Genomic DNA, 20,889 nt, shown 5'->3' on the forward strand with positions numbered 1-20,889 from the left:
AAAACAGCTGGCTTGAAGCAGGGAGAGTCATTCCCATTTCTCCTTCCCAAGCTACTACAGAACAAGATGTGGTTTGTGATGTCTCAATTTAGAATTTTCGTGTTTTCTCATAGGACCATCAATATGAATGATGATTAGGTTCTTTAGTACAATTTGGTCCATCCATGATACAGGTTAAATTAAGACTTTTCTACTGACATCTGTGATTCTGAATGATTCAGAAAAAAGACTTTAGCTTTCTGTTGTATTCACCTTTGTGGGTTATTTTGTTGTTGTTGTTTTGTTTTGTTTTGTTTTGTTTTTAAAGATTTTATTTATTTATTCATGAGATAGAGAGAGACCAGAGGCAGAGGGAGAAGCAGGCTCCCCGCGGCGCAGGGAGCCCGATGCGGAACTCGATCCCAGGACCCTGGGATCATGACCTGAGCCGAAGGCAGACGCTTAACCGACTGAGCCACCCAGGCGTCCCTGTTGTTGTTTTGTTTTGTTTAAGATTTTATGTATTCATTTGAGACAGAGAGAGAGAGCTCTAGCAGTGGGGAGAGGCAGCAGGAGAGGGAGAAGCAGACTATGTTGAGCAGACCCTGATGTGGGGCTCTTTCCCAAGACCCAGACATCATGACCTGAGCTGAAGGCAGACACTAACCTTCTGAGCCACCCAGGCGCCCCTTGTTTTTTGTTTATTTTCTTGTTTGTTTTTATATCCTATGGGGTTAGAGAATGGAGTAGAGATGACAAGCTCCAGCCCTGACTTTTTAGGAAATGAGTATGTGAAAGGAAGTAAGAATTGTGTGTAGGAGAGGAAGTAGTTGCAGCCAAAGAATGAATTTTTCTCATTCTTTATTCGTGAAAAGCTAATTGTAGTGCTTCCCTTGGAACAATACAGGAATGGGAGGGATCATCAACCTTCTGTGGAAAAAAAAAATAGTTTCAGAGGTAGTACTTAGGTTCCTATCATCACTCATCAGCTGCAGTTAATAGCATTGCTGGAGGAAAATGTGAATTTCAAGCAAGCAGAAGATTATGGATTGAGATTTAGAAGAGCAGAATAGATGCTTCTCTCAAAAAACCTTTGCCACTAATGGACACTGCCGTGTAATTTGTGTTATGCATTGATTTCATTTGTGAGATTTTTCTTCCTTTGTTAAATTTCCAGCATAATAAACCCATTCCCACACACTGGGAAGTTAGACAGTCTTGAATTTTAGGGTCATTTGATCTGCTATCTCTCCTCTTTACCAGAAGAGTTCTTTTAGGTTTGAACCTGAGATTCTATAGGGATCATTGCAGGAGACCTCCCTATGGCTAGTATTGTAGTCTTCAAATTATATGTTTGCTTGCATTTTCTAGTACAAACTGGAGCAACCTTCACTGCTGACCTTGGCCAGGCTGATTGGTTAAAATTGAGTGCTAAAGTAAGTTGTCTGTGAATAACAGAATATGTAGCTTCAAAGAACTGTTTGATGGCTGGTTATGGTGCCAACTACCGTGTCTTTCTTTTCCACTTTTTCCTCCTTGCCTTCTGCTACAAGATGTCTTGGAAATTAACCAGAGTTACAATCAAATTCTTTTTCAAAGCAAGCTTAAGTGAAATCTGGAAGCTCAGCAGACCCGCAGCCTATGCTTTCTTTTTCCTTCTTCCTTCCTACCTTCCTTCCAATAGTCAGGGTCAAAGAGTGTTTGAAAAGGAAGTGATTTCCTCCTTACTAATAACTTAAATGCTGTGTTATTTTGTGATTTACTTGGAATATTCTACTGTATTCTGTCAGGAGCTTTGTGGAAAGGAGGAATTCAGATTTCTCCTTCCATCTTCAGTTACTCTGTGATTTCTATCTGCCAGGCTCTTGCAGATAAGCAATTACTGATCTTCCAGGATAAGCAAAGATAATCTTTCATTATTAAAAAAAAAAATGCAGTAAATTTATTTATTTAATTTATCTCAAAATCTCAGTCAACGGGAGGCAGTTCAAATAACTGAGGATTTTTTTTCTCTGTATTTTAATTTGAGAGACAACATAATATATTGATAAATGGGGGATGTTTGGGTGGCTCAGCAGTTGAGCGTCTGACTCTTGATTTCATCTCAGGTCATGATCTTGCAGTCATGGGATTCAGTGCCCCCCACTCCCCCATCAGGCTCAGCACACAGTCAGCATCAGATTCTCTCCCTCTGCCCCTCCCCCCATACTCTCACTCTATCTAAAAAAAAATTTTGATAAATGGTATTTTAAATAAATACCAGTTCTTCTTTTTAATAACCCACCCTAGGGGTGCCTGGTTGGCTCAGTTGGTTAAGCATTGGACTCTTGATTTCCACTCGGTCATGATCTCAGGGTCATGAGATTGAGCTCCACATTGGGTTCCACGCTGGGTGTGGAGCCTGCTCAAGATTCTCTCTCTCTCGCCCTCTCCCCCTCCCCCACATTCACTGTCTCTCTCAAAAACAAAACCACAATAAAAATTTTGTGAACCAATCAGGTTTTATAGGGGAGTACTTACATGTTTATCCATGAATCAGGAATCTATATTATTGTTAGTATTGCTGATGCTGAGTCACTGTAAAATCTTGAAGGACCTTTGGAATTATCAAAGATCTTTCTCCCCTGTGAAGGGGAGGGAGAAAGATATGTCCCAAATATTTCTTGGCTGCATTTTCTACCCCAAAAATTATGTTGCAGCCTTGAAATTTTTCTTTCATCAGTTCCTCTCATGTGTGGGAGGCAGCTGAAGTCAGTGTATAATTACTTCTTGAGGGGAGATTAATGGCTCTGGCCTTTCTTCTCTCCAGTCCTCATTTCTGCGTCACCTGCCTATCAGCACTTAGATCTCTAATAGGTGCTATTAAGACTAATATCTAAAGGTGAATTGAAAAGAAGTATCATTAAAAGATAAAGGACATGAACTGTTGGGAAACTTAAGATATTTGCATCTTTAAATTCTCTGTCTCTTTTCAAGTTTTTCTTTTGTTTTGCTGTTTATCTTCCCATTCAGTGAGTCCCAGGAGTGCCGTCCCGTCCCCATCCGTCCCATTGTCCCATCCCCTCCCCCCGTGGCACTTTAGCATTTCAGAGACCAAGAATTGGCCTGGTTTTTATTGTTGTAGCTATTAAGGTATTTAATGACCTTAACTTTTTATATTCCTGTTACTCAATTTTCCCTACTGGGTCCAGTCTCCTGACAATTCCTGCTCTTGTATCCTAGGTATATGGGAAAGGTGGCAAAATAAGTCCTTTTCTGATTTTTATCCTCTCCTGGAGAGTGGTAAATGAAGCTTTGTTTGTTCCAGTGAATAGTAGACTATGAAATCCCATAACACCACCTAGGTTATTAGATGAATATCACAGAGCTGCTTATTATGCACTATGGCTTCATGTAGATTATAGATGTGACCAAACGGTAATTAGCAGAGCTAGAGCTGTAATTAAACATTATTATGCTGCTCTGTGATTTCTCCTCAGATTTCTGTTGCAGAGTAGGAAACTGAACCAAACCCATAGGTGGATTTCTTTACTTCTCACCCCCTAAAATCTCTTTTAATTAACTGACTAAATAAAGTCATCCTCACTCAAAGAGAGATCCTGAATTCTACTTAGTACCTCTGATCAGTAAGAGTAGGTTGGTGCATATACATGTTAATCAGCTCTTTGTATATTCTGTTTTTCTAACTAATCATTTCTGCTAAGTTCCTTCTCTGCACGTATTCTGTAGCAGGTTTAATTTGGCAAACTGAATGCAGCAAGGGTGTCTCCTACTTACATCTTAGATGTTTTCTGGCTCTGTTGGTACAGAACTGGGGCTTTGGTTTTATTTACAGTGTTAGTAGCTTCCTTCCCTTCTTCTTGGCCTCCCAGGCACTGAATAACCTAGCAGGAAATAAAACATCTTCTAGAAAACAGCTACCCTCGTTGGCTGAAAGAGAGAGAGAGAGAGAGAGAGAGAGAGAGAGAGAGTGTGTGTGTGTGTGTGTATATATATATGTGTGTGTGTGTGTGTGTGTGTGTGTGTGACTCCCTGGGGACTTACCTCCTTCTGTGTTTAGAATTGCTGCCTCAGCGATGGAACAGATTAGCAATAGGACATGCTCAAGCGAGGCAGTCAGAAAGTTCAAAGGAGTGACCTAAAAGATTCAGGTTAATCTGTGTCCAAGAAAGCAGACCTTGCAGGAATTTCTCTTGCTAGTAGAACGGTATAGAAAAGACAACAAACTCTAAGCAAAGGAAATACACATACTGATTGTGAAATTGTTTTTGTCTCAGTTCTTCCACAGGAGAAAAAATAGAAAAACAGAGGTGAGGCCAAGAGTAAAGATGATCTGTGTACTCTGTCTCTAATTTTCTCTTTTTAGTAATTTTTGTGAGTAAAATCTCCAGGAAACTTTCTTCCCAAAGAGTTATATGAGCTACCTTCTTGAAGCATTCCTGAAAGGCCTTGATGGTTAGACCCAGATTCCAGCCATACACAGGGGTAGTAGAGAATTGAGCTTACTTTTTCTGTGTTTTTGCCTTCAAATCTGTGCATAGAAATCTTACAGGTCTTTCGGGGATCTACCACATCCCAAGAAGGTTGCCAAATTAAATGATCATTGCCTGATTTTCAGAAGTGCAAAAAGAAGGCAACGATGCCTTTTGGCATTGACCATAATGCAGAAAATTCATTATATGGGCTTTGACTTTCATTTCGTTTTATAAAAGAGGTAGAGTTAGGGGAGTACGGGGTTGGGGGGCAGGGGGAGGTGGGTGCATGACAACAAGCAGATAAGGATAATGTTTTGGCAACCTCTCAGGGACCAGAATTCATCAGAATCCGTGTTCTAGCATTCAGTGGACTCTGACAGTGATGATTCACAAATAGCAGAAGAAGTCAGAGCTAACTGCGGTAGAGGCAATACCAGATCTCAGCTTCTAGAGGAGTATCTGAGGCCAGGAAGAGGTAGGGGTGTGTGTGTGTGTGTGTGTGTGTGTGAATGTATGTGTTAAGAGGAGGGAGGTGACTTACAGGTTGAGCAGTGGTCATTCAGTAAAACCAGAGTTCTGTTGCAGAACTGTCCGGCAGCTTGGATTATGGGTGCATATGTGGCTCTCTAGATGTAGGGTCATTGAAGGAGTACATTCAAACTGGACTAAAAAATCTTTTGTGGGGCACCTGGGTGACTCACTTGGTTGAGTGTCTGACTCTTGATTTTGGCTTAGGTCATGATCTCGGGGTTATGGTATGGAGCCCTGCGTCAGAGCCCCACATAGGGCTCTGGGCTCGGCAGCAGGGATACTTGAGAATTTTTCCCTCTGCCCCTCCCACGCTCACTTGTGCTTTCTCTCTCTCTCTCTCTCTCAAAATAAATAAATCTTTTTAAAAAATCTTTCACAAGGGGAAGAAAGTCACAATCCTTGACTCTCGTTTTCTAGGTCTGTTGATTGGTATCACTTAATCTTCAGGGAAGGTTAGTGTGTGAATTCAGTGCTTTTGCATATGCAGGACACTGTGTTTAGTTAGGATTTGGGCACTGTAGACTCAGTACTTCCATCAGTCTGATAAATGCTAGGATTTAAAGAGTTAAGGGATTATTACCCTCTTTATTACAACTTTTAATTCTGGATATGTTGAATTTTTGGTTTCTAAGTAATTGCATTCTTGTGAGAGGTTCTAGTTTTAGAGGTAGATTGCTGGTTCTTGTGTTCACCTATTTCTGTGTGTGTGTGTGTAATCAACTTCATCTGCAGACTGCCATGAATTAGCTTCTGGATAGTAACAGCACCTGCTGTTCCTTAAAGTTAATTTGATGTTGGATTCATGCTCCAAAATGCCATTCTCATTAACCGGTTGCTGTTATAATCTCTGAGGGTTAGAAACCCCCATCCTAGCCCTCCATCACTTTTAAGTAGATGTCCTTCTAGCTAAAGATGAATTAAAGCTCTAGTCTTCTGGAACTGATATATCTAGGATCTGCATATTTTCTCCCCTTCTTTATCCCTACCCATATTCTTGGATTTTATACCTGATTAATGTATTATTTGTCAAATGATAGATTGGTGAGAAACACAGTGGTGGCAGTAGAACATGCCTCAGAAGCCTTTTCTTTCTCATCAATCTGTGTGCTCTAATACTGTTGAAATCTGGACCTGGTTCTCTATCACTAGAGATTTTTAAATGAGACAGGATTTTTTAATACACTTTTAGCTAAGCACAGTTTATCAGGAAGATCATTAATAAGAAATGGAGCTTCTCCTACCACAGGGTGCACTCATATAAACCACTAGATTTTTAGTGGTATCATGAGCTGGAACTTGAAAGGAAGGACCAAAGTCTTATATTTAGAGCCTTCCACACTGGCAGGAAAGAATGTAGGACTAGATTATAGAGAAGGTATTTCCTCTAAATGTTCTCTCTGCAACTCAGCTCCTACTTTTCTTCCCTCACAGATGGAGTCCCCTGTCTCTACACCAGCGGTGCTGCCACTGCACCTTTTGGTACCAGTGGTCAGTAATGACATCTCATCCCCCTGTGAGCAAATCATGGTTCGTACCCGATCAGTTGGGGTCAACACATGTGATGTGGCTCTAGCTACAGAGCCTGAGTGCCTGGGCCCCTGTGAACCTGGGACAAGCGTCAACCTTGAGGGCATCGTATGGCAGGAAACAGAAGATGGTAAGTGCTATGTGTGACTTTCCTATACCTTCTCAACCTGCTTCTGCCAACATGGGCTTATCATTGTAAATAACACCAAGTATTTATTAGGAGTCTCAAGTGCCATAGTCTGCTTGTGATACCTATCCAGAGGATCGCAGCAAACTTCTTAGTAAAATCATCCAGCTTCTCGAGATTGCCACTTTTTAAAAATTAATTATCTCCCCTTCATATCAATCAACAGTGTTGGCCCTGGTGTTTAAGCAGTCACTTGATGAGTGCTAGCCAGGTAATTCAAACCGTGTCTGTACTCTCCATACTCCTCTTTATCATTTTATGTGGGAGAATTTGAATGTAAATGAACTTTTGGGTCAGGCCTGAAGAGAAAAAAGTAATGAAAGGACAGCTGTGGGAGTCAAGGAAATGGAAAACAGTCACTCTTAAATTGACTTAGTGTTGGCTCATTGAATATGCAACTCTTGCCCTTTTTTACACCTGGAGGTGCAGTCAGCTACTTCCCACTGGTTGCCTCATTGCCCAGCCACCCACGCCACTTCATGCATCTGTCACTTAGTACAGATTTTATAGGCCTAGGCAACAGGGAAATGTTTACATGGTCTTGTTTTCAGGCATCCACTAAGCAGTTGGCTCACTGTAGGGTGCTTCTGCCCAAGGCTACCATCCAGACTTCTTGTATGTTACATTTGCCCCTGAGAACAGAATCTCTTCTATTTTGGAAGTTCATAAACCTGAAAAAGTAGGGGTGTAAAGGGACTTAACCAGGTATTCCTGATCCCTTGGTACCATCTGTGGCAATTTGATTTCAGCACATACATTCTTTTTATAAAGAATCCAAGTTCTTGTTAAAGTATGTGTGGTTTAGAGAGGCTGGGTCTCAGGGTCCCATCAGGTCTCTGCATCAGTAACCAGATTTTCAAAGCATCCCCACTCTGGAGTTTAGAGGCCCAGAGAAGCACAGCTCATTATCTCTAATTATCATAAGCTATCTTGTCAGTTTGCCCGTGGAAATTCAGGCATTTCATTGTGGTCATTCTAATCAAAGTCTGTTCCTCTGAATGTTTTGTTATGATTCAGTATTTATTTAAAGTCTACCATGCAGTAGGTATTGAGGTGGTACAGGTTAAGAATTCTGTGTTTTTGGCTTTCTCATTGTTAAGCAGCAATATAGTAAAGCTTCAGCTTTCAGAATAACATTGCTGATGAAGTTTTATTGTGTGCCTGAGACCATAATGCCAAAAAAAAAAAAAAAAAGTCCTATTGTGTTAGAAACCAATGCAGAGAAAATGGAGAGAGAGGTTGACCCTAGAGGTTGACTCTGGATGTGTGTATTCAGTATACAATCTGGAAATCACAAGTGGCTATCTCTAATTTTAAAAATGTCATCTGCCTATGGCCACACGTCTAAACAGCCACAGGGTCTGTTGGAATGACAAACGTGTCCAGACCACAGCTCTGTGACACCAAACAACCTTCAGGGCCTGTTACCTCAATATATTGAAGATAGAAGACATCAATTTCCTGCCTATTTATTCTATCCATCTTTATGATGGTGACTTTTCTCCAAGGGCAAGATGCTTTTCATATATGTGAACCTGATGAAAACTTTGCAGGGAAGTGAGGCTAACCCTTTCACTCTCCTGAGAACAATGGGGTTACTTTTTTTTATCCCAGGATCCCTGAAACTTCCTGCCAAGGGGATGTTAGCACACACACACAAAAAATTGTTTTAATTATTTCCTCTGAAAAGCTCTCTGGTTTTACCTGGCAGCTTATTACCAAGTTTCCCTTTTACACATTTTGAATGCATCCTGCATTTTATTGCACAGTAGTTATCACAGTTTGTAATTTTATATAATTATATTTTTCCAATAATATCTATATCTTCCACTGTTTTAGAATTCTGTGAGCTCAGGGACTCTGTTTTGCTCACCATTGAATATCTGATACTTAACACTTGGCATCTATAGTAGGCCCTCAAAGATATTTGAGTGAATGAATGCTTACATTTAGTCATTGTCATTTCTAGCTGTTAATGTATATCTAATGGCTACTGTAATATTGTTTGAACTTAGAAACCATATCAAATACTTTATAAAATTCTAGACCTTCTCTGAAACTCAGAATAAATACTGCTGTCACCAGGTAGTGAGATCACTCTCATTTATTTATGTCTGTAAGATTTTTAAAGTTCTCCTGCTTTTAGGGTGCCTGGGTGGCTCAGTTGGTTAAGCGACTGCCTTCGGCTCAGGTCATGATCCTGGAGTCCCGGGATGGAGTCCCGCATCGGGCTCCCTGCTCGGCAGGGAGTCTGCTTCTCCCTCTGACCCTCCCCCCTCTCATGTGCTCTCTCTCATTCTCTCTCATAAATAAATAAAAACTTAAAAAAAAAAAAGTTCTCCTGCTTTTAATACCATATTTTTTCCCATTCACTATATTGTGTTTCAGGGCTTAGTACCTCTCCTCTTTCTTTTTCATTCATCACAAGGGAAAGAGAACTGTTCTGCAATTATATACTGTACTCTGCTTTCTGGCCCTCCCAGAGGGCCTTCACCTGAACCATCAGTTGGCAAAGGTCTGAATTGGGATCAGAGTTGGTTTACATTCCTTTTCATCTTCAGGTGACAGAGATTTCCTGCAAAGATCATTCTCTGCAGATCTATAAGATGTAGTATACTGAGTCAGTCCTCAAGTTAATAATAAGAACTATATACAGATACTTTAGGGAAAAAAAATCCTTCAGCCTTTAGGCTTTTTGTCTGCCACCCTACTCTTTGTACTTCTGTCTGTCTCTTTGCCCAGCAAACTACTATCTTCAAATGGAAAAATCCTTAGAGCTTAGAGAGAAGCTGTGAATCCTTGGCCTCTGAGAGAAATGGAGGATCATGAGGTCCTGGTAGAACTGAGCCACCTTGCTGAGAACAGGTGTAGGGGCAGGCCCTCAATTCTTCCTGGTTTCTTTGCCTACCTGTCCTGCAGTGTTGCTTCTTTCTTCCCTCTCAGTGCAAACCTTGCCTTGGAGACATTTTTAAATTCCTGCAGATTCCATCTCTTTTTAGGCTGTTCATAATTCAGCCAGCACTGCACAGATCCTCCTTGACTAGGCTCCACCTTAGGACTTTAAAGACCCAAGTATAACTTGGAATGTTCTCTTTGGCTTTTTTGAGATGTAGCACTTATGCAGAGGTCTGATTCCACCTGATTTCATTTTGTCCCACCTCACTTCAAATCAAAATAACAGAGGCGTCTGGGTGGCTCAGTTAGTTAAGTGTCCAACTCTTGGTCTCAGCTCAGGTCTTGATCTCAGGGTCATGAGTTCAAACCCCACATTGGGCTCTATGTTGGGCATGGAGCGTACTTTAGAGAAAAAAAAAAAAAATCCAAATAACAGGTCCCAAATCCATTCCTAGTTCACAAGGCTTACTTTAACCCAGGGTCCTGGAAACAATGTATAAGAATCCTTAAAGCAGACCATATTCTTTTACTGAGGCAAAATTGCTTCCTGGCTTCTATGGTGTTTTTAAGAAAGGGAAGGCTGACATTTTTAAATAAGAATTCCAGGAGATGCTATAGGTTTTTCTTTTCAAGCAGTCACACTGAGTGTAACATTACTTTATCAAATGTGCTTTCTGGAAGAATTTGTGGTATAGTGGAAAGAGCACCAGAGTGAAAAACAGGAGAGCCATATACTAGTTGACTATTGCATCTTGAAAATGAACCATTTCATAGATCAAAACTAAAGAATATTAATACCAGTGATGAAATTTCATTATACACTTGTTATATAGAGTTGTTTTTTCAGAAAAATGAAACTACTCACCTTGCCAGTCTCCCATTCAGAAGATTTCCACCCACATTTTTCAACTCCTGATCCTAGTCTGACAAATGGAAGAATTCACAAAACCCAGTTGCTTTTGATGCAAGTATATGGTAGCTGACATAAGCTCAGCTCGCAGTACTGCTTAGCAATCCCTTTCATCACCCTATGACATTCACATTTCCCAATACTTAACCTCATTCTCAGGATTCATTAGCCCAATTCATTCTCTCTTCATGCTTTTAAGCAACTAGGATCAAAGATACCTGCCTAAACCCTCCCAGCTTCCCTCCTCTTTCTTAAAATGTATTTTTATGTCCTATTATTCCCTTTTTCTCTCTCTTTTTTTTAAAGATTTTTTTATTTATTCATTTGAGACAGAGATAGAGCACGATCAGGGGGAGAAGCAGAGGGAGGGGGAGAAGCAGACTCCCTGCGGAGCAGGGAGCCCGATGCGGGGCTCGATCCCAGGACCCTGGGATCACAATCTGAGCTGAAGGCAGACACTTAACCCTCTGAGCCACCCAGGCGCCCCCCCCCCCTTTTTCTCTCCTTATTCTGAAGATTCTTTAAGACTTTATACCATGACACTGGGGAGGGTATGTACTATGGTGTGCACTGTGAATTGTGTAAGACTGATGAGTCACAGACCTGTACCCCTGAAACAAATAATACATTATATGTTAATAAAAAAAAAGACTTTGTACCATGAATTTTATCTACTCTTCTTCATCTTCATTCTTTCCCCTTCTATTTAAACTCTCTCTGCAACAGTTAGAATGAAAGTATTTTTCTCATCCTTGCTACCCTTTTGAACTGTTGACCTCTCTCCTTTGCTTCACTACTTGCTATTGCTGTTTACAATCTCTTTTTACCTACTCAGTATCATATACCATCTTGGCATCAGATTTCTTCTGCCACCATTTGACTGAAATGATCTCATACCAATGATCATCTGTTTTCTAAAGGTCTTTTCTCAGTCTGCCCTAGACTTTTAGAAGCTCTACTGTTTCTCTATTCTTGAAACTCTCCTCTCTTGTCATTATCCTACCTCTCAAAAATCTCATTTCTCTTTTTGACTGGTTATTCTCTTTATTTTGTGTCAGCCCCTCTTCCTCCTTGTATTTATTAAGTCAGAAGTTCCAGAAGGGTTTTAGGATGCTGAAATATTGGTCAGTTCTGTTCTCTTGGCCTTTGGGAGGACCTGTGGCAACTGGTGTCCCACTCCTTTTCCCCAGACAAGCAGCCTTATCCACAATATATTTTTTTCACATACTATGTATGCCATAGTGGGGAAAGTTGAGGAAACATTGAGTTAAGAATGGGATTTGGCTGCTAGGAACAGAAGATGAAGTAATAATGATTTAATATAAGAAAATTCTGAAGGTAGGCAGTCCAGGACTGGTATGATGACTTCTAATGTAATCAGTGTTCCAGGCTCCTTAAAGTTACTTCTTCATTACAAAATTGCTAATGTAGCTCTAGATATCACATTTACTTTCCAGGTTGAAAATGAAGGAGAAAAGTAAAGTAGCTTTGGCTTCCCACCTAATCTGTTTACCTTTGACAGGCTTTCCCAGAAGCCAGATCTAAGACCTCCCTAAATCTCATTGGCTACCCCTTCTGCAAGGGAGACAAAGAAATGTCGTGTTTTAACTGGATACATTATTTACCCATACAAAATAGAGTCATATTAAGGAAGAAGGGGAAGCAGCCTGCTCTGCCACTCTTCTTTGCATAACCTTCATACGTCATAACTCCCAGAAGTCATTGCTTCAGCAGCCTTCTTTTAGTAAGTGCAGTCTTTTATATTCATTGCTTCAGCTGTCTCCCTTGTATGAACAGTCCCCACATCTTTATCTCTAGACTTGACCTTTTGCCTAATCCCATTTCATACATCACCAGAAGCTGATTTCTTAAATTCAGAATGTCTGAAAAAGAATAATCTTTCTCCTGAAATTTGCGTCTCTTTCCCTTTTCTCTATTTCTCTTTATTACACCTACTTTCATTACCTATATTACCATCCTACCTGTTTTCTAGGCTCAAACCTCCCTAGAATTATTTCTGACTCTTACTTCATCTTTTTTTTTTTTTTTTAAGTAGGCTCCACACCCAGCATGGAGGCCAATGTTGGCCTTGACTCATGACCCTGAGATCAAGACCCAGGCTCTACCTCTGCTGTCCCACCAGATGCAACCCAGAATATTTTTACTTTGCGGTGATTTATATGTTAGGCTCCTTTGTGAAACTGTATATGAAGGGTATTCTGCTAAAAAAAGTTTCAGTATCATTTATCTGGGTTCACCTTCCCACTCCAATTGCTCTTATAACATCTCTGAAATTAGTATGGTCTTTTACCAGAATATCAGAAAGACCAAAAAAAAAAAAAAAAATCAGAAAGACAGAAGTTACAGGGCTATAAGACCATGTTTTTGAAGCTAAAGCAAGTACAACTCCCTTGTATGCCATGAAAAGCTATATGATGAGTTCAGTCCATCTTCCAAAGCTAAATTCTAGCTTAAAGATTTGGTGGGGAGGAGGGAGTTTCAATTTTTGTATCCATTAAAGATTTGTCATATATATGCACAAGCAGACATAGAAAGGCTATGCATCCCCATCTCCACATTTTTATTTAACAACTAAGAGTGTCAGGCATTGTTTGAAAATCACTGTTTCAAGAACTAACAGTGTCTTAAAGGCATAGTAATACAGAACAGATATCTGAACTAGTGTCAAGAGAATTGGATTCCAGAGCAGATTGTACCGTTAGCTAGCTTGTGTCATCTTGGGTAAGTCTCTTAACTTATCCTGGCCTTAGATTTCTAATTTGTGGGGGCTTGGACTAGATCTGCACTGTTTAATAAGACTCTTTTGATGGAAATACGCTTTCCAAAATGGTAGTCTAGTCATGTGTGATACTGAGCACCCTAAAATGTGGCACATGATACTGGGGATTATTAAATTTAAATGGTCACATGTCACTAGTGGTTTACTGTATTGGACAGCATAGGGGCTAGATGAGCCTTACGTTATATATACTTTAAAAGTGTAAAAATATACTGTGAGATAGAAAGAAGAGTAAATATGTGGGAGGATGAAGAGGGTGGGTAAGTAGCTGACATCTGCACAGACCCAGGGTGATTTCTATGACTCTGGCCCCTGTTACCTGGGAGAGCATTTGGCCCTGCTTCAAACTCTGTGGTTGAGCCTTGTGCTTTGGTCTATGGGTTGCAGTTTTCTCATTATCAGAGTAATAGGCAGTGGTTTTGCTTAGCAGGAAGTTAGTTTGCCTGTGGTAACTCTGCTGAGAACCTGCCTCAGCAGTTCTTCATCCCCATCTGATTGCAGATCCCAGCTGCAGGTCTTTATCCTTCTCACTAAAAAGAAGGGGCTGTCCATTAATCTTCTTTCATGGAAATGGTAATCTTGGTATATTCTGTGTGATTCTGAGGTAGGATAGTATGTGTGTGAACCGTGAAGTACCTAATTTTAGATATTTATATTGGAAAGTTACACTGGTTCTCAGCTTCTGGTTTTTTCTTTTTCCTTGGCTATCATTAACAATCCTTCACCTTCAGTCTTGCCTCAGGCAGCACTTACCTGGAGAAAGAGATGGGGCGCAGTGACCAAGCTTTCTCCACTGCTTAGCCAGTTGCTTACTAGCCTGACTCGTGCAGAAACAGCTCCACCAATAGCACAGTCATAAAGAGTCTAGCAGCCATTGTCTGGCACCACAAATCTTCATAGCAACAGACCACCACATGGCAACAGCAGCCACACAAAGGAAACATTAGGGAAATCAATACTTACTTTCTCCCACCCCTCCCCCACCCAAAACATCAGCCAACACATTTTCCCCACCTAGCAGCTTACTCCCAGGGGATGCTTTAGGGCAGTTACATGTCTATATACCCTTGTGGATTATGTTATCTGCCCACTGTCATATACTTAAGTCCTGAAGCCCTAAGGAAAAATTTCAGTTACAGACTTTGAGTTTCATTTTGCAAATTGCAAAATAAACTAATCTCCAAGGGAGAGAGATGTCCATTTGTGCACTGTCACCCACCACCTCCCTCACTTAGCAAAGCACAGTGGGGGGTGGTACAGTTGGCCAGACTGTGGACTTGGCAGATAAGCAAAGTTGCTTCAGATGAAATTCTTTTGATATTTCAGTTGTTACTCTAAGATGGGTTCAGAGACAGACTTATTTTGTTATTAATATCATCCTTTAACAAATAATTCCTAATACTTATGTATGAAACCCAGTAAGTGACACCTAGGCAATAAATACAGTCTGGTATAAACTGGGACTGATCATTAGCCCCAGTTAATTTAGCTTTGGCATATGATTCCAAGAGGTAAAAGGGATAAGGTTGTTTAACTGGTCTGGGCCATAGTGTCCTCATTTGTAAAATTAGGAGGTTGGACTGCATATCTCTGTGGTCCTTCCAGCTGTGATATTTACAATTCTGTGATCATTTGTGTGGGACAGACAAGAGAACTGTCTTTGTTAATCATTGGTTGTGGTGAGATCTGCTGGAAGATGTTGTTGAACCCTCTGGTCTCGGTGCTTACACTGCTAAAAACAGGTCCTGGCCCTGCCCTGGTTGATAAAGCTGCTGTAACAATGATGGGCAGAAGCTATTAACAAACTTGGCAACCGGCCTTTTCTCCCACAGCAGTAGTTTTCAGACCAGTTCAGGCAGAGCTTTGCTCCCAGGTCGCTGCTGCTGCCTCTTAATGATACCAGTAAGAACTCCCTCTTTCTCTCTCTCCTCTCTCTTTCTGTCTCTGACTGCTTTATGAAACAAGAGGCTGTTCTGCACCTCTTCTAATACTTCATTATCCTATCTCCCTCAGGCTTTACCGAACAAAGAAATCATAGGGCATCAACTTTATAATTTAGGCAGCTGGAGATCATTTCCCCAGGATAGGAGTGGGTAGGTAGCTCATTCCCCCTGGCATGAGGCAGCTTGCTAAATGGCCTGTGTTTTGTCTGCCAGGCTTAGGCTTTGTTAGGTCCATTCAGCCTTCTCTGTATTTGAGTTAAATTATAGTGGCAAACCAAGCCCCTATAGTTTTAGAAGGGTAAGGGTTAGGGAAAAAATGGAAAGTGTGTCATTTATAGGCCCTGCTACTTGCTAATTGCTCAAGGAATTTTTGTTTAATCCACTGTCACTGTGCTTACTCCTGCCAGATCCTTTATTTCCTCTCGTTGCTGCCTTCATGGCCTTCTCCATAGCAACAAGCTCTGTGACAAAAAGGCTATGGTGAGAAATTGAGTAGTTCCCCCTCCCACAAGCTCTGTACTCTCTTTTCTGTTTAGTATGTCTTTACAGAGCCTAAAAGACTGCTATCGAATACTTTTCTACCCCCATTGAACTCAAAATCAAATGACACTTTTTAACCCTGAACTATTTCAGTGAACAACCTGCCTTCTCCTTATTTGACTGATTATGCCCATCTTTTGAAAAATTTCTTGTATCATTCAGTACATTGAAATACTGTGCATATTCCCATTTACCAAGCTCCCCTCTGCTTTTCAGCTTTTAGCCTGCTGCTTAAAATTATCCTATTAAAAAGTCTCCCAGAATCAACTATCAGTATGGAGAAAGAATGGATGAAGAAAGTGGAAACCCTCCCCTACCATCCCCCCAAGTACAGTTGCATTAGATACTAGACTGGTCCGCTACCCTGGAGTTTGGGCATATAACTAACTTGCATCTCAGCTGATCCTGGTACTGTTGTACAGGAGTCACAAACCTAAGTGTTTTTGTTTTTATGTTAATAGGTCTTATTGAACAATAATAGAAATATAAATATGTGCACAAATCATAAGCATGCAGGTCATCAAATTTTCAAAGTGAGCCCACTTCGTGGCATGAAGAAATGCATTATTACTACAACCCCAGAAGCCCCTTCATTCTTCCCTTCCAATAGCTAACCCCTTCAAAAAAAATCAATTCTGACTGCCAACATCATAGATTAGTGTTCTCCATTTTGAACATTATATAAATAAAATCATTACAGTGTATACTTTTTTATGTCTAGCTGTTCAACATTATGCCAGTGAAATTTATCCATGTTGTTACATGTAGTGGTACTTTGTTTATTCTCATTATTTTACAGTATTTCATTATGTGAATGTAACACTATTCAGTTGTTGATGAGCATTTGGATTGTTTGCAGTTTGGGGCTGTTGTGCAAAATGCTGCTGGAAAAATTGTTGTATGTATCTTTTGAGGAATATATGTACATACTCCTATTCTGTGTATACTTAGGAATGGAATTCCTGAGTCCTTAGGTATACATATGGTTAGCTCCAGTAGATATTGCCAGTTTTCCAAAGTGTCTGAACTAGTTTATACTCCTACTTCTGATTAGAATCCTGGTTGCTTGGCATCCTTAGCAACACTTGACCTTACTTGTCTTTTTCATTTTATTTTTTTAAAAAAGATTTTATCTATCAGAGAGAGAGAGACAGAGGCAGGCAGAAGGAGAAGCAGGCTCCTCGTTGAGCAAGGAGCCCGATGTGGGACTTGATCCCAGGACTCTGGGATCATGACCCAAGCCGAAGGCAGACGCTTAACCAACTGAGGCACCCAGGCATCCCTCTTTTTCATTTTAGCCATCGTGTTTGGTGTATGTATGACTAATTTGCATTTCCATGAAGATCATGAAATTGAGCTTTTTCATGTGCTTATTGGCCGTTTGGAAATCTTCGATGAAGTGTGTGTTTAACCACTTTTGGACTGGGTTGTATGTTTTTTCTTACAAATTTGTAGGAATTTTTTGTATATTCTGATTACGAGTCCTTTGTCAGATGTATACGTATTATAAATGTCTTATTTTGTATCTTGCCTTTTCTCTTAATGGTAACTTTTCATGAATGGAAGTTCTTCATTTTTATAAATATAAAGTCTAGTTTATCTCTTTTTCTTTTATAGTAAGTGCTTTGTGACCTGTTTAAGGAAATTTTGCCTTTTCCAAGGTAATGAAGATATTCTCCTATGTGTTTTTTTGAGAACTTTATTTTTTTTTAATTTTCACATATAGATCTACTGTCTGTTGATTTTTGTTTAGGGTATGAGTTGGGAGTCAAGATTCTACTTTTTTCATATGGTACCTAATTGACCCAGCACTTATTGAAAAAGGCCATCCTTCCCACCTCCATCCTCCCCCCACCCCTGCACTGCAGTGTCGCATTTGTTATGTCAAGTGACATAGGTGTGGGTTTATTTCTGGACCCTGTCTTCTGTTCCACTCATTCACTTGTCTAGTCTTATGTCAGTATTACACTGTCTTAATAACTATAGCTTTATGAGGCTTGGTATCTAGTACTGTAAGTTCTCCGGCTTTATTGTACTTCAAGATTGCCTTGGGTATTCTTGGCCTTTTGCATTTTCGTATGAATATTAGGATCAGTTTGTGAATTTTTATGAAAAAAAAAAAACACCTGAGATTTTGATTGGGATTGCATTAGATCTACAGATAAATTTGGGGAAGACCCAAAGTTTTATCCTTTTATTTAAGCTAGTGTTACTCAGTTGGGGGTGGCATAGTGGTGCAGAGATCAGAGCAAGCCAGTGATATCACTTGGGGAGATTGTTTAAAAGATATGTTGACTATCCCTTACTCCTAATGTTCTGAATCAGTGGCTCAGTATAGAGCTTAAGTATTTATTATGGAGCAGTTTCCAAAAAAATTGATTTGCTACCATCACCACTGTGTTCCACCCACCCTACTTGAGAGCCACTGACCTAGACTGTAATCTTGGCTAACAGCAGTAATTCATTGAGGCTAATAGAGGTAAAATCTGACTGATTTAATCAATACCAGGTCAGCTTTGTTTGGGGTTATATTTCCTAAGGCTACTATAACAAAGTACAAAAACTGGGTAGTTTAAAACAAATTTATTGTCTCACAGTTCTGGAGGCTAGATGTCAGAAATCAAGGGGTTAGCAGGGCTGTGCTTTCTCTGATGTTTGAGGGAAGAATGTTTCCTTGCCTCTTCTAGCTTCTGGTGTTTGCCAGTAATCCTTGGCATCCCTTGGCTTATAGATGTCATCACTCCAGTCACATGGCTGGCTATCTTCTCCCTGTGTGCCTTCACATCTTCTTCCTTCTGTCTGTCAGTGTGTCCAAATTTCCCCTTTTTATTAGGACACCAGTCATATTGGATTAGAGCCCACTTAAATGACCTCATTTTAACTTGATTGCCTTTATAAAGACCCTGTTTCCAAATAAGATCACATTCTGAGCTATCAGGGGTTAGGACTTCAATTCAACCAAATGGGGGCGGGGGGGACACAATTCAACCCAAAACAGAAGCCACTGAAAATTTCAAAATAATTATTGTCACAAGTTAGAGAGAGGAAGGAAATCCAGAATTGTTTATAGTAATACGAGACACTGCTTCCCAGAGCCACTCTGGGCAGAAGATCATCCACTCTCTAATCTCAACCATTCCTCTCTCTACATTACTATCCCCCCCCCCCCACCCCCCTTTTGGCACTGAGAACTACAGTGTGGTTTGGTTCTGCTCTGTTAACAAACCCTGAAAATGCCAAGTGGAGGTTACCAGAAAGAAAAAGAGGCTTCAGCAGTTAGCCGTTTCTGTCAGCCTCTAGCTGAAGAAGGCTGAAAGGAAAAATGCCTCATGTAGACTAGCCTCTAGCCATATTCTTACCCCGGTTCTTCCTGTTAGGCCATAAAGCAGTAAAACCGTGGACAAGTGTGAGTCCACCTCAGCCTCAGGCAAGTATTTCTTCAAAGCTGTCCCATTGAGATGACACCATCCTTCTTATTTCCAGTAGCTTTCACACAAGGACTCCAGCAGGACAGCCGAGGGCGTGATGACCTCTGCTGAGCTGCCTCCTAGTGTGGGTATAGTGTGTGGTTACCTCAGCAAGAAGAAAGGGAGGATGTGAGATTTCAGGGTGTGGTGAGCCAGGCTTTGTTGCACTTAGGCAAAGTTTCCATGGTGTGGGAACTTATAGATGGGAGGAGGAATTGTATTAGATCTTTACTGTTCCTCCGCAGCCTCCCTGTTCCCACAGTCTGGGGGTGGAGTGGCTTTACATTTGATAGATGTCCCACTTTGGCCTTACATCTCTACCTAACCAGCTCCCCAAATTGGTACTTGCTTGACAGTGGTTTCAGCTGGCCCTCTATTATACTTTAGCCTGAAATTCTGTGGAGAGAAAATACCACGGTCATGTGAAAATGGTTCCAGGATGGTGGGTGTTACCTTGTGCTTTCTTGGTTCCTTCAGCCCCAAAAGATCCCAGAAATAAGGGCTTAGGATTTTTATTTCCTGTCAATCCCAGAATTGAAGGCAGAAGAAATTGAAGACACAGTGGTTCCCAGATTTTGCTGCACATTAGAATGTGGGGGCAGAGATTTAAAGACCTGATGCCCAGGTCTTGCCCAGTTAAATTAAATCACAGTGTCTGCAGGTGGGAACCAGGTGTCAGTATTTTTTAATCATCTGGGGGTGTATCCCATATGCACCAAGTTGGGGAACCACTGGTCCATAAACTTCAAACATTTCGGCAGAAGACTTTATTCCAAATTGCTTTATAGGATAACCTCAGAGACTTATATTTGGAGTATTAATAAAGGGCTCCTAGGAAATATAGATTCTTTTTGGAAGTATCTTCTCTAAGGGAATAATAACCACACTTCTGCCTTTGGGTTTCTGGTTTTGGAAGACTCATACATGATTTGATCCTTCCCTACAGTCAAATCCCGGACTTGCAGACGAATGGATTGCCAGGATAAGTGAGATTTAAAAAACAAACAAACAAACAAAACACCTGGGGATATTGCTGTTAAGCTGATTTGAGGTTCTGCCTGCTTGAAGTTTGGTAGGACATAGGAATTTATTGCATAGTAAAGCATTTTCTCTAATAATTTTCATTGCTGTAGACAAATTTGGGACCAGAGTTTTACCTAAAATATGGCACTTTTTATCAAAGTTCCTGATATTACTACTGGTAAACCCATAAAAAAAATAGTTTTCAGAATACAACTGATTTAGGGAAAAAATCATAGGTAGTAGATGAACCACAGGTGGCCCTGATTTTCCTTAGTCTTTTCATTTCTGAAAGTGACTACCTTGCATGAATTTCTAGTTATATTCACCCTTTTCCTACACCTCTGGTTTGAACTTTAGTCCTGGAATAAACAGTGCTCAAAATTTGCCTAATCTCTAATTACCGGACAAGATTAAACATTAGACAGTGTACCGGAGATCAGCTGTGAGAAGTAAACAGTTCCTGTGTTCTGCCAGTTAGGGTTTCCACAGAGGTAGTGGTTCAAACCAGCCCTCCTCATAGGCATCCTTTGTACCTCTCCTCTCGGTCCTGCCAATTTCCTGTGGTGTACTGCTCCAGCCCAAATGCAGCTATGCTTACAGGTACTGCTCCAG

The 20,889-nt window shown here is 40.6% G+C and overlaps 1 protein-coding gene across 4 annotated transcripts in view; it reads left to right on the forward strand.

Moving 5' to 3' along the window:
• The window catches only part of ZNF609 (zinc finger protein 609), a 215,308-nt gene that overhangs the window by 151,443 nt on the left and 42,976 nt on the right, over window positions 1-20,889 (forward strand). For 3 of the 4 annotated variants that reach the window (XM_034994658.1, XM_034994659.1, XM_034994660.1), the window contains exon 3: window positions 6,417-6,642. In XM_034994658.1, the coding sequence (XP_034850549.1) occupies window positions 6,417-6,642 (226 nt within the window). Of the gene's footprint in view, window positions 1-1,059; window positions 1,416-6,416; window positions 6,643-20,889 lie in introns of those variants that run through there. The other variant, XM_034994661.1, reaches the window with a different exon arrangement.

The sequence above is a fragment of the Mirounga leonina genome, unplaced genomic scaffold (genome assembly GCF_011800145.1).
Source record: "Mirounga leonina isolate KUSES-001 unplaced genomic scaffold, KU_Mleo_1.0 Mir_91, whole genome shotgun sequence".
Lineage (NCBI taxonomy): Eukaryota > Metazoa > Chordata > Mammalia > Carnivora > Phocidae > Mirounga > Mirounga leonina.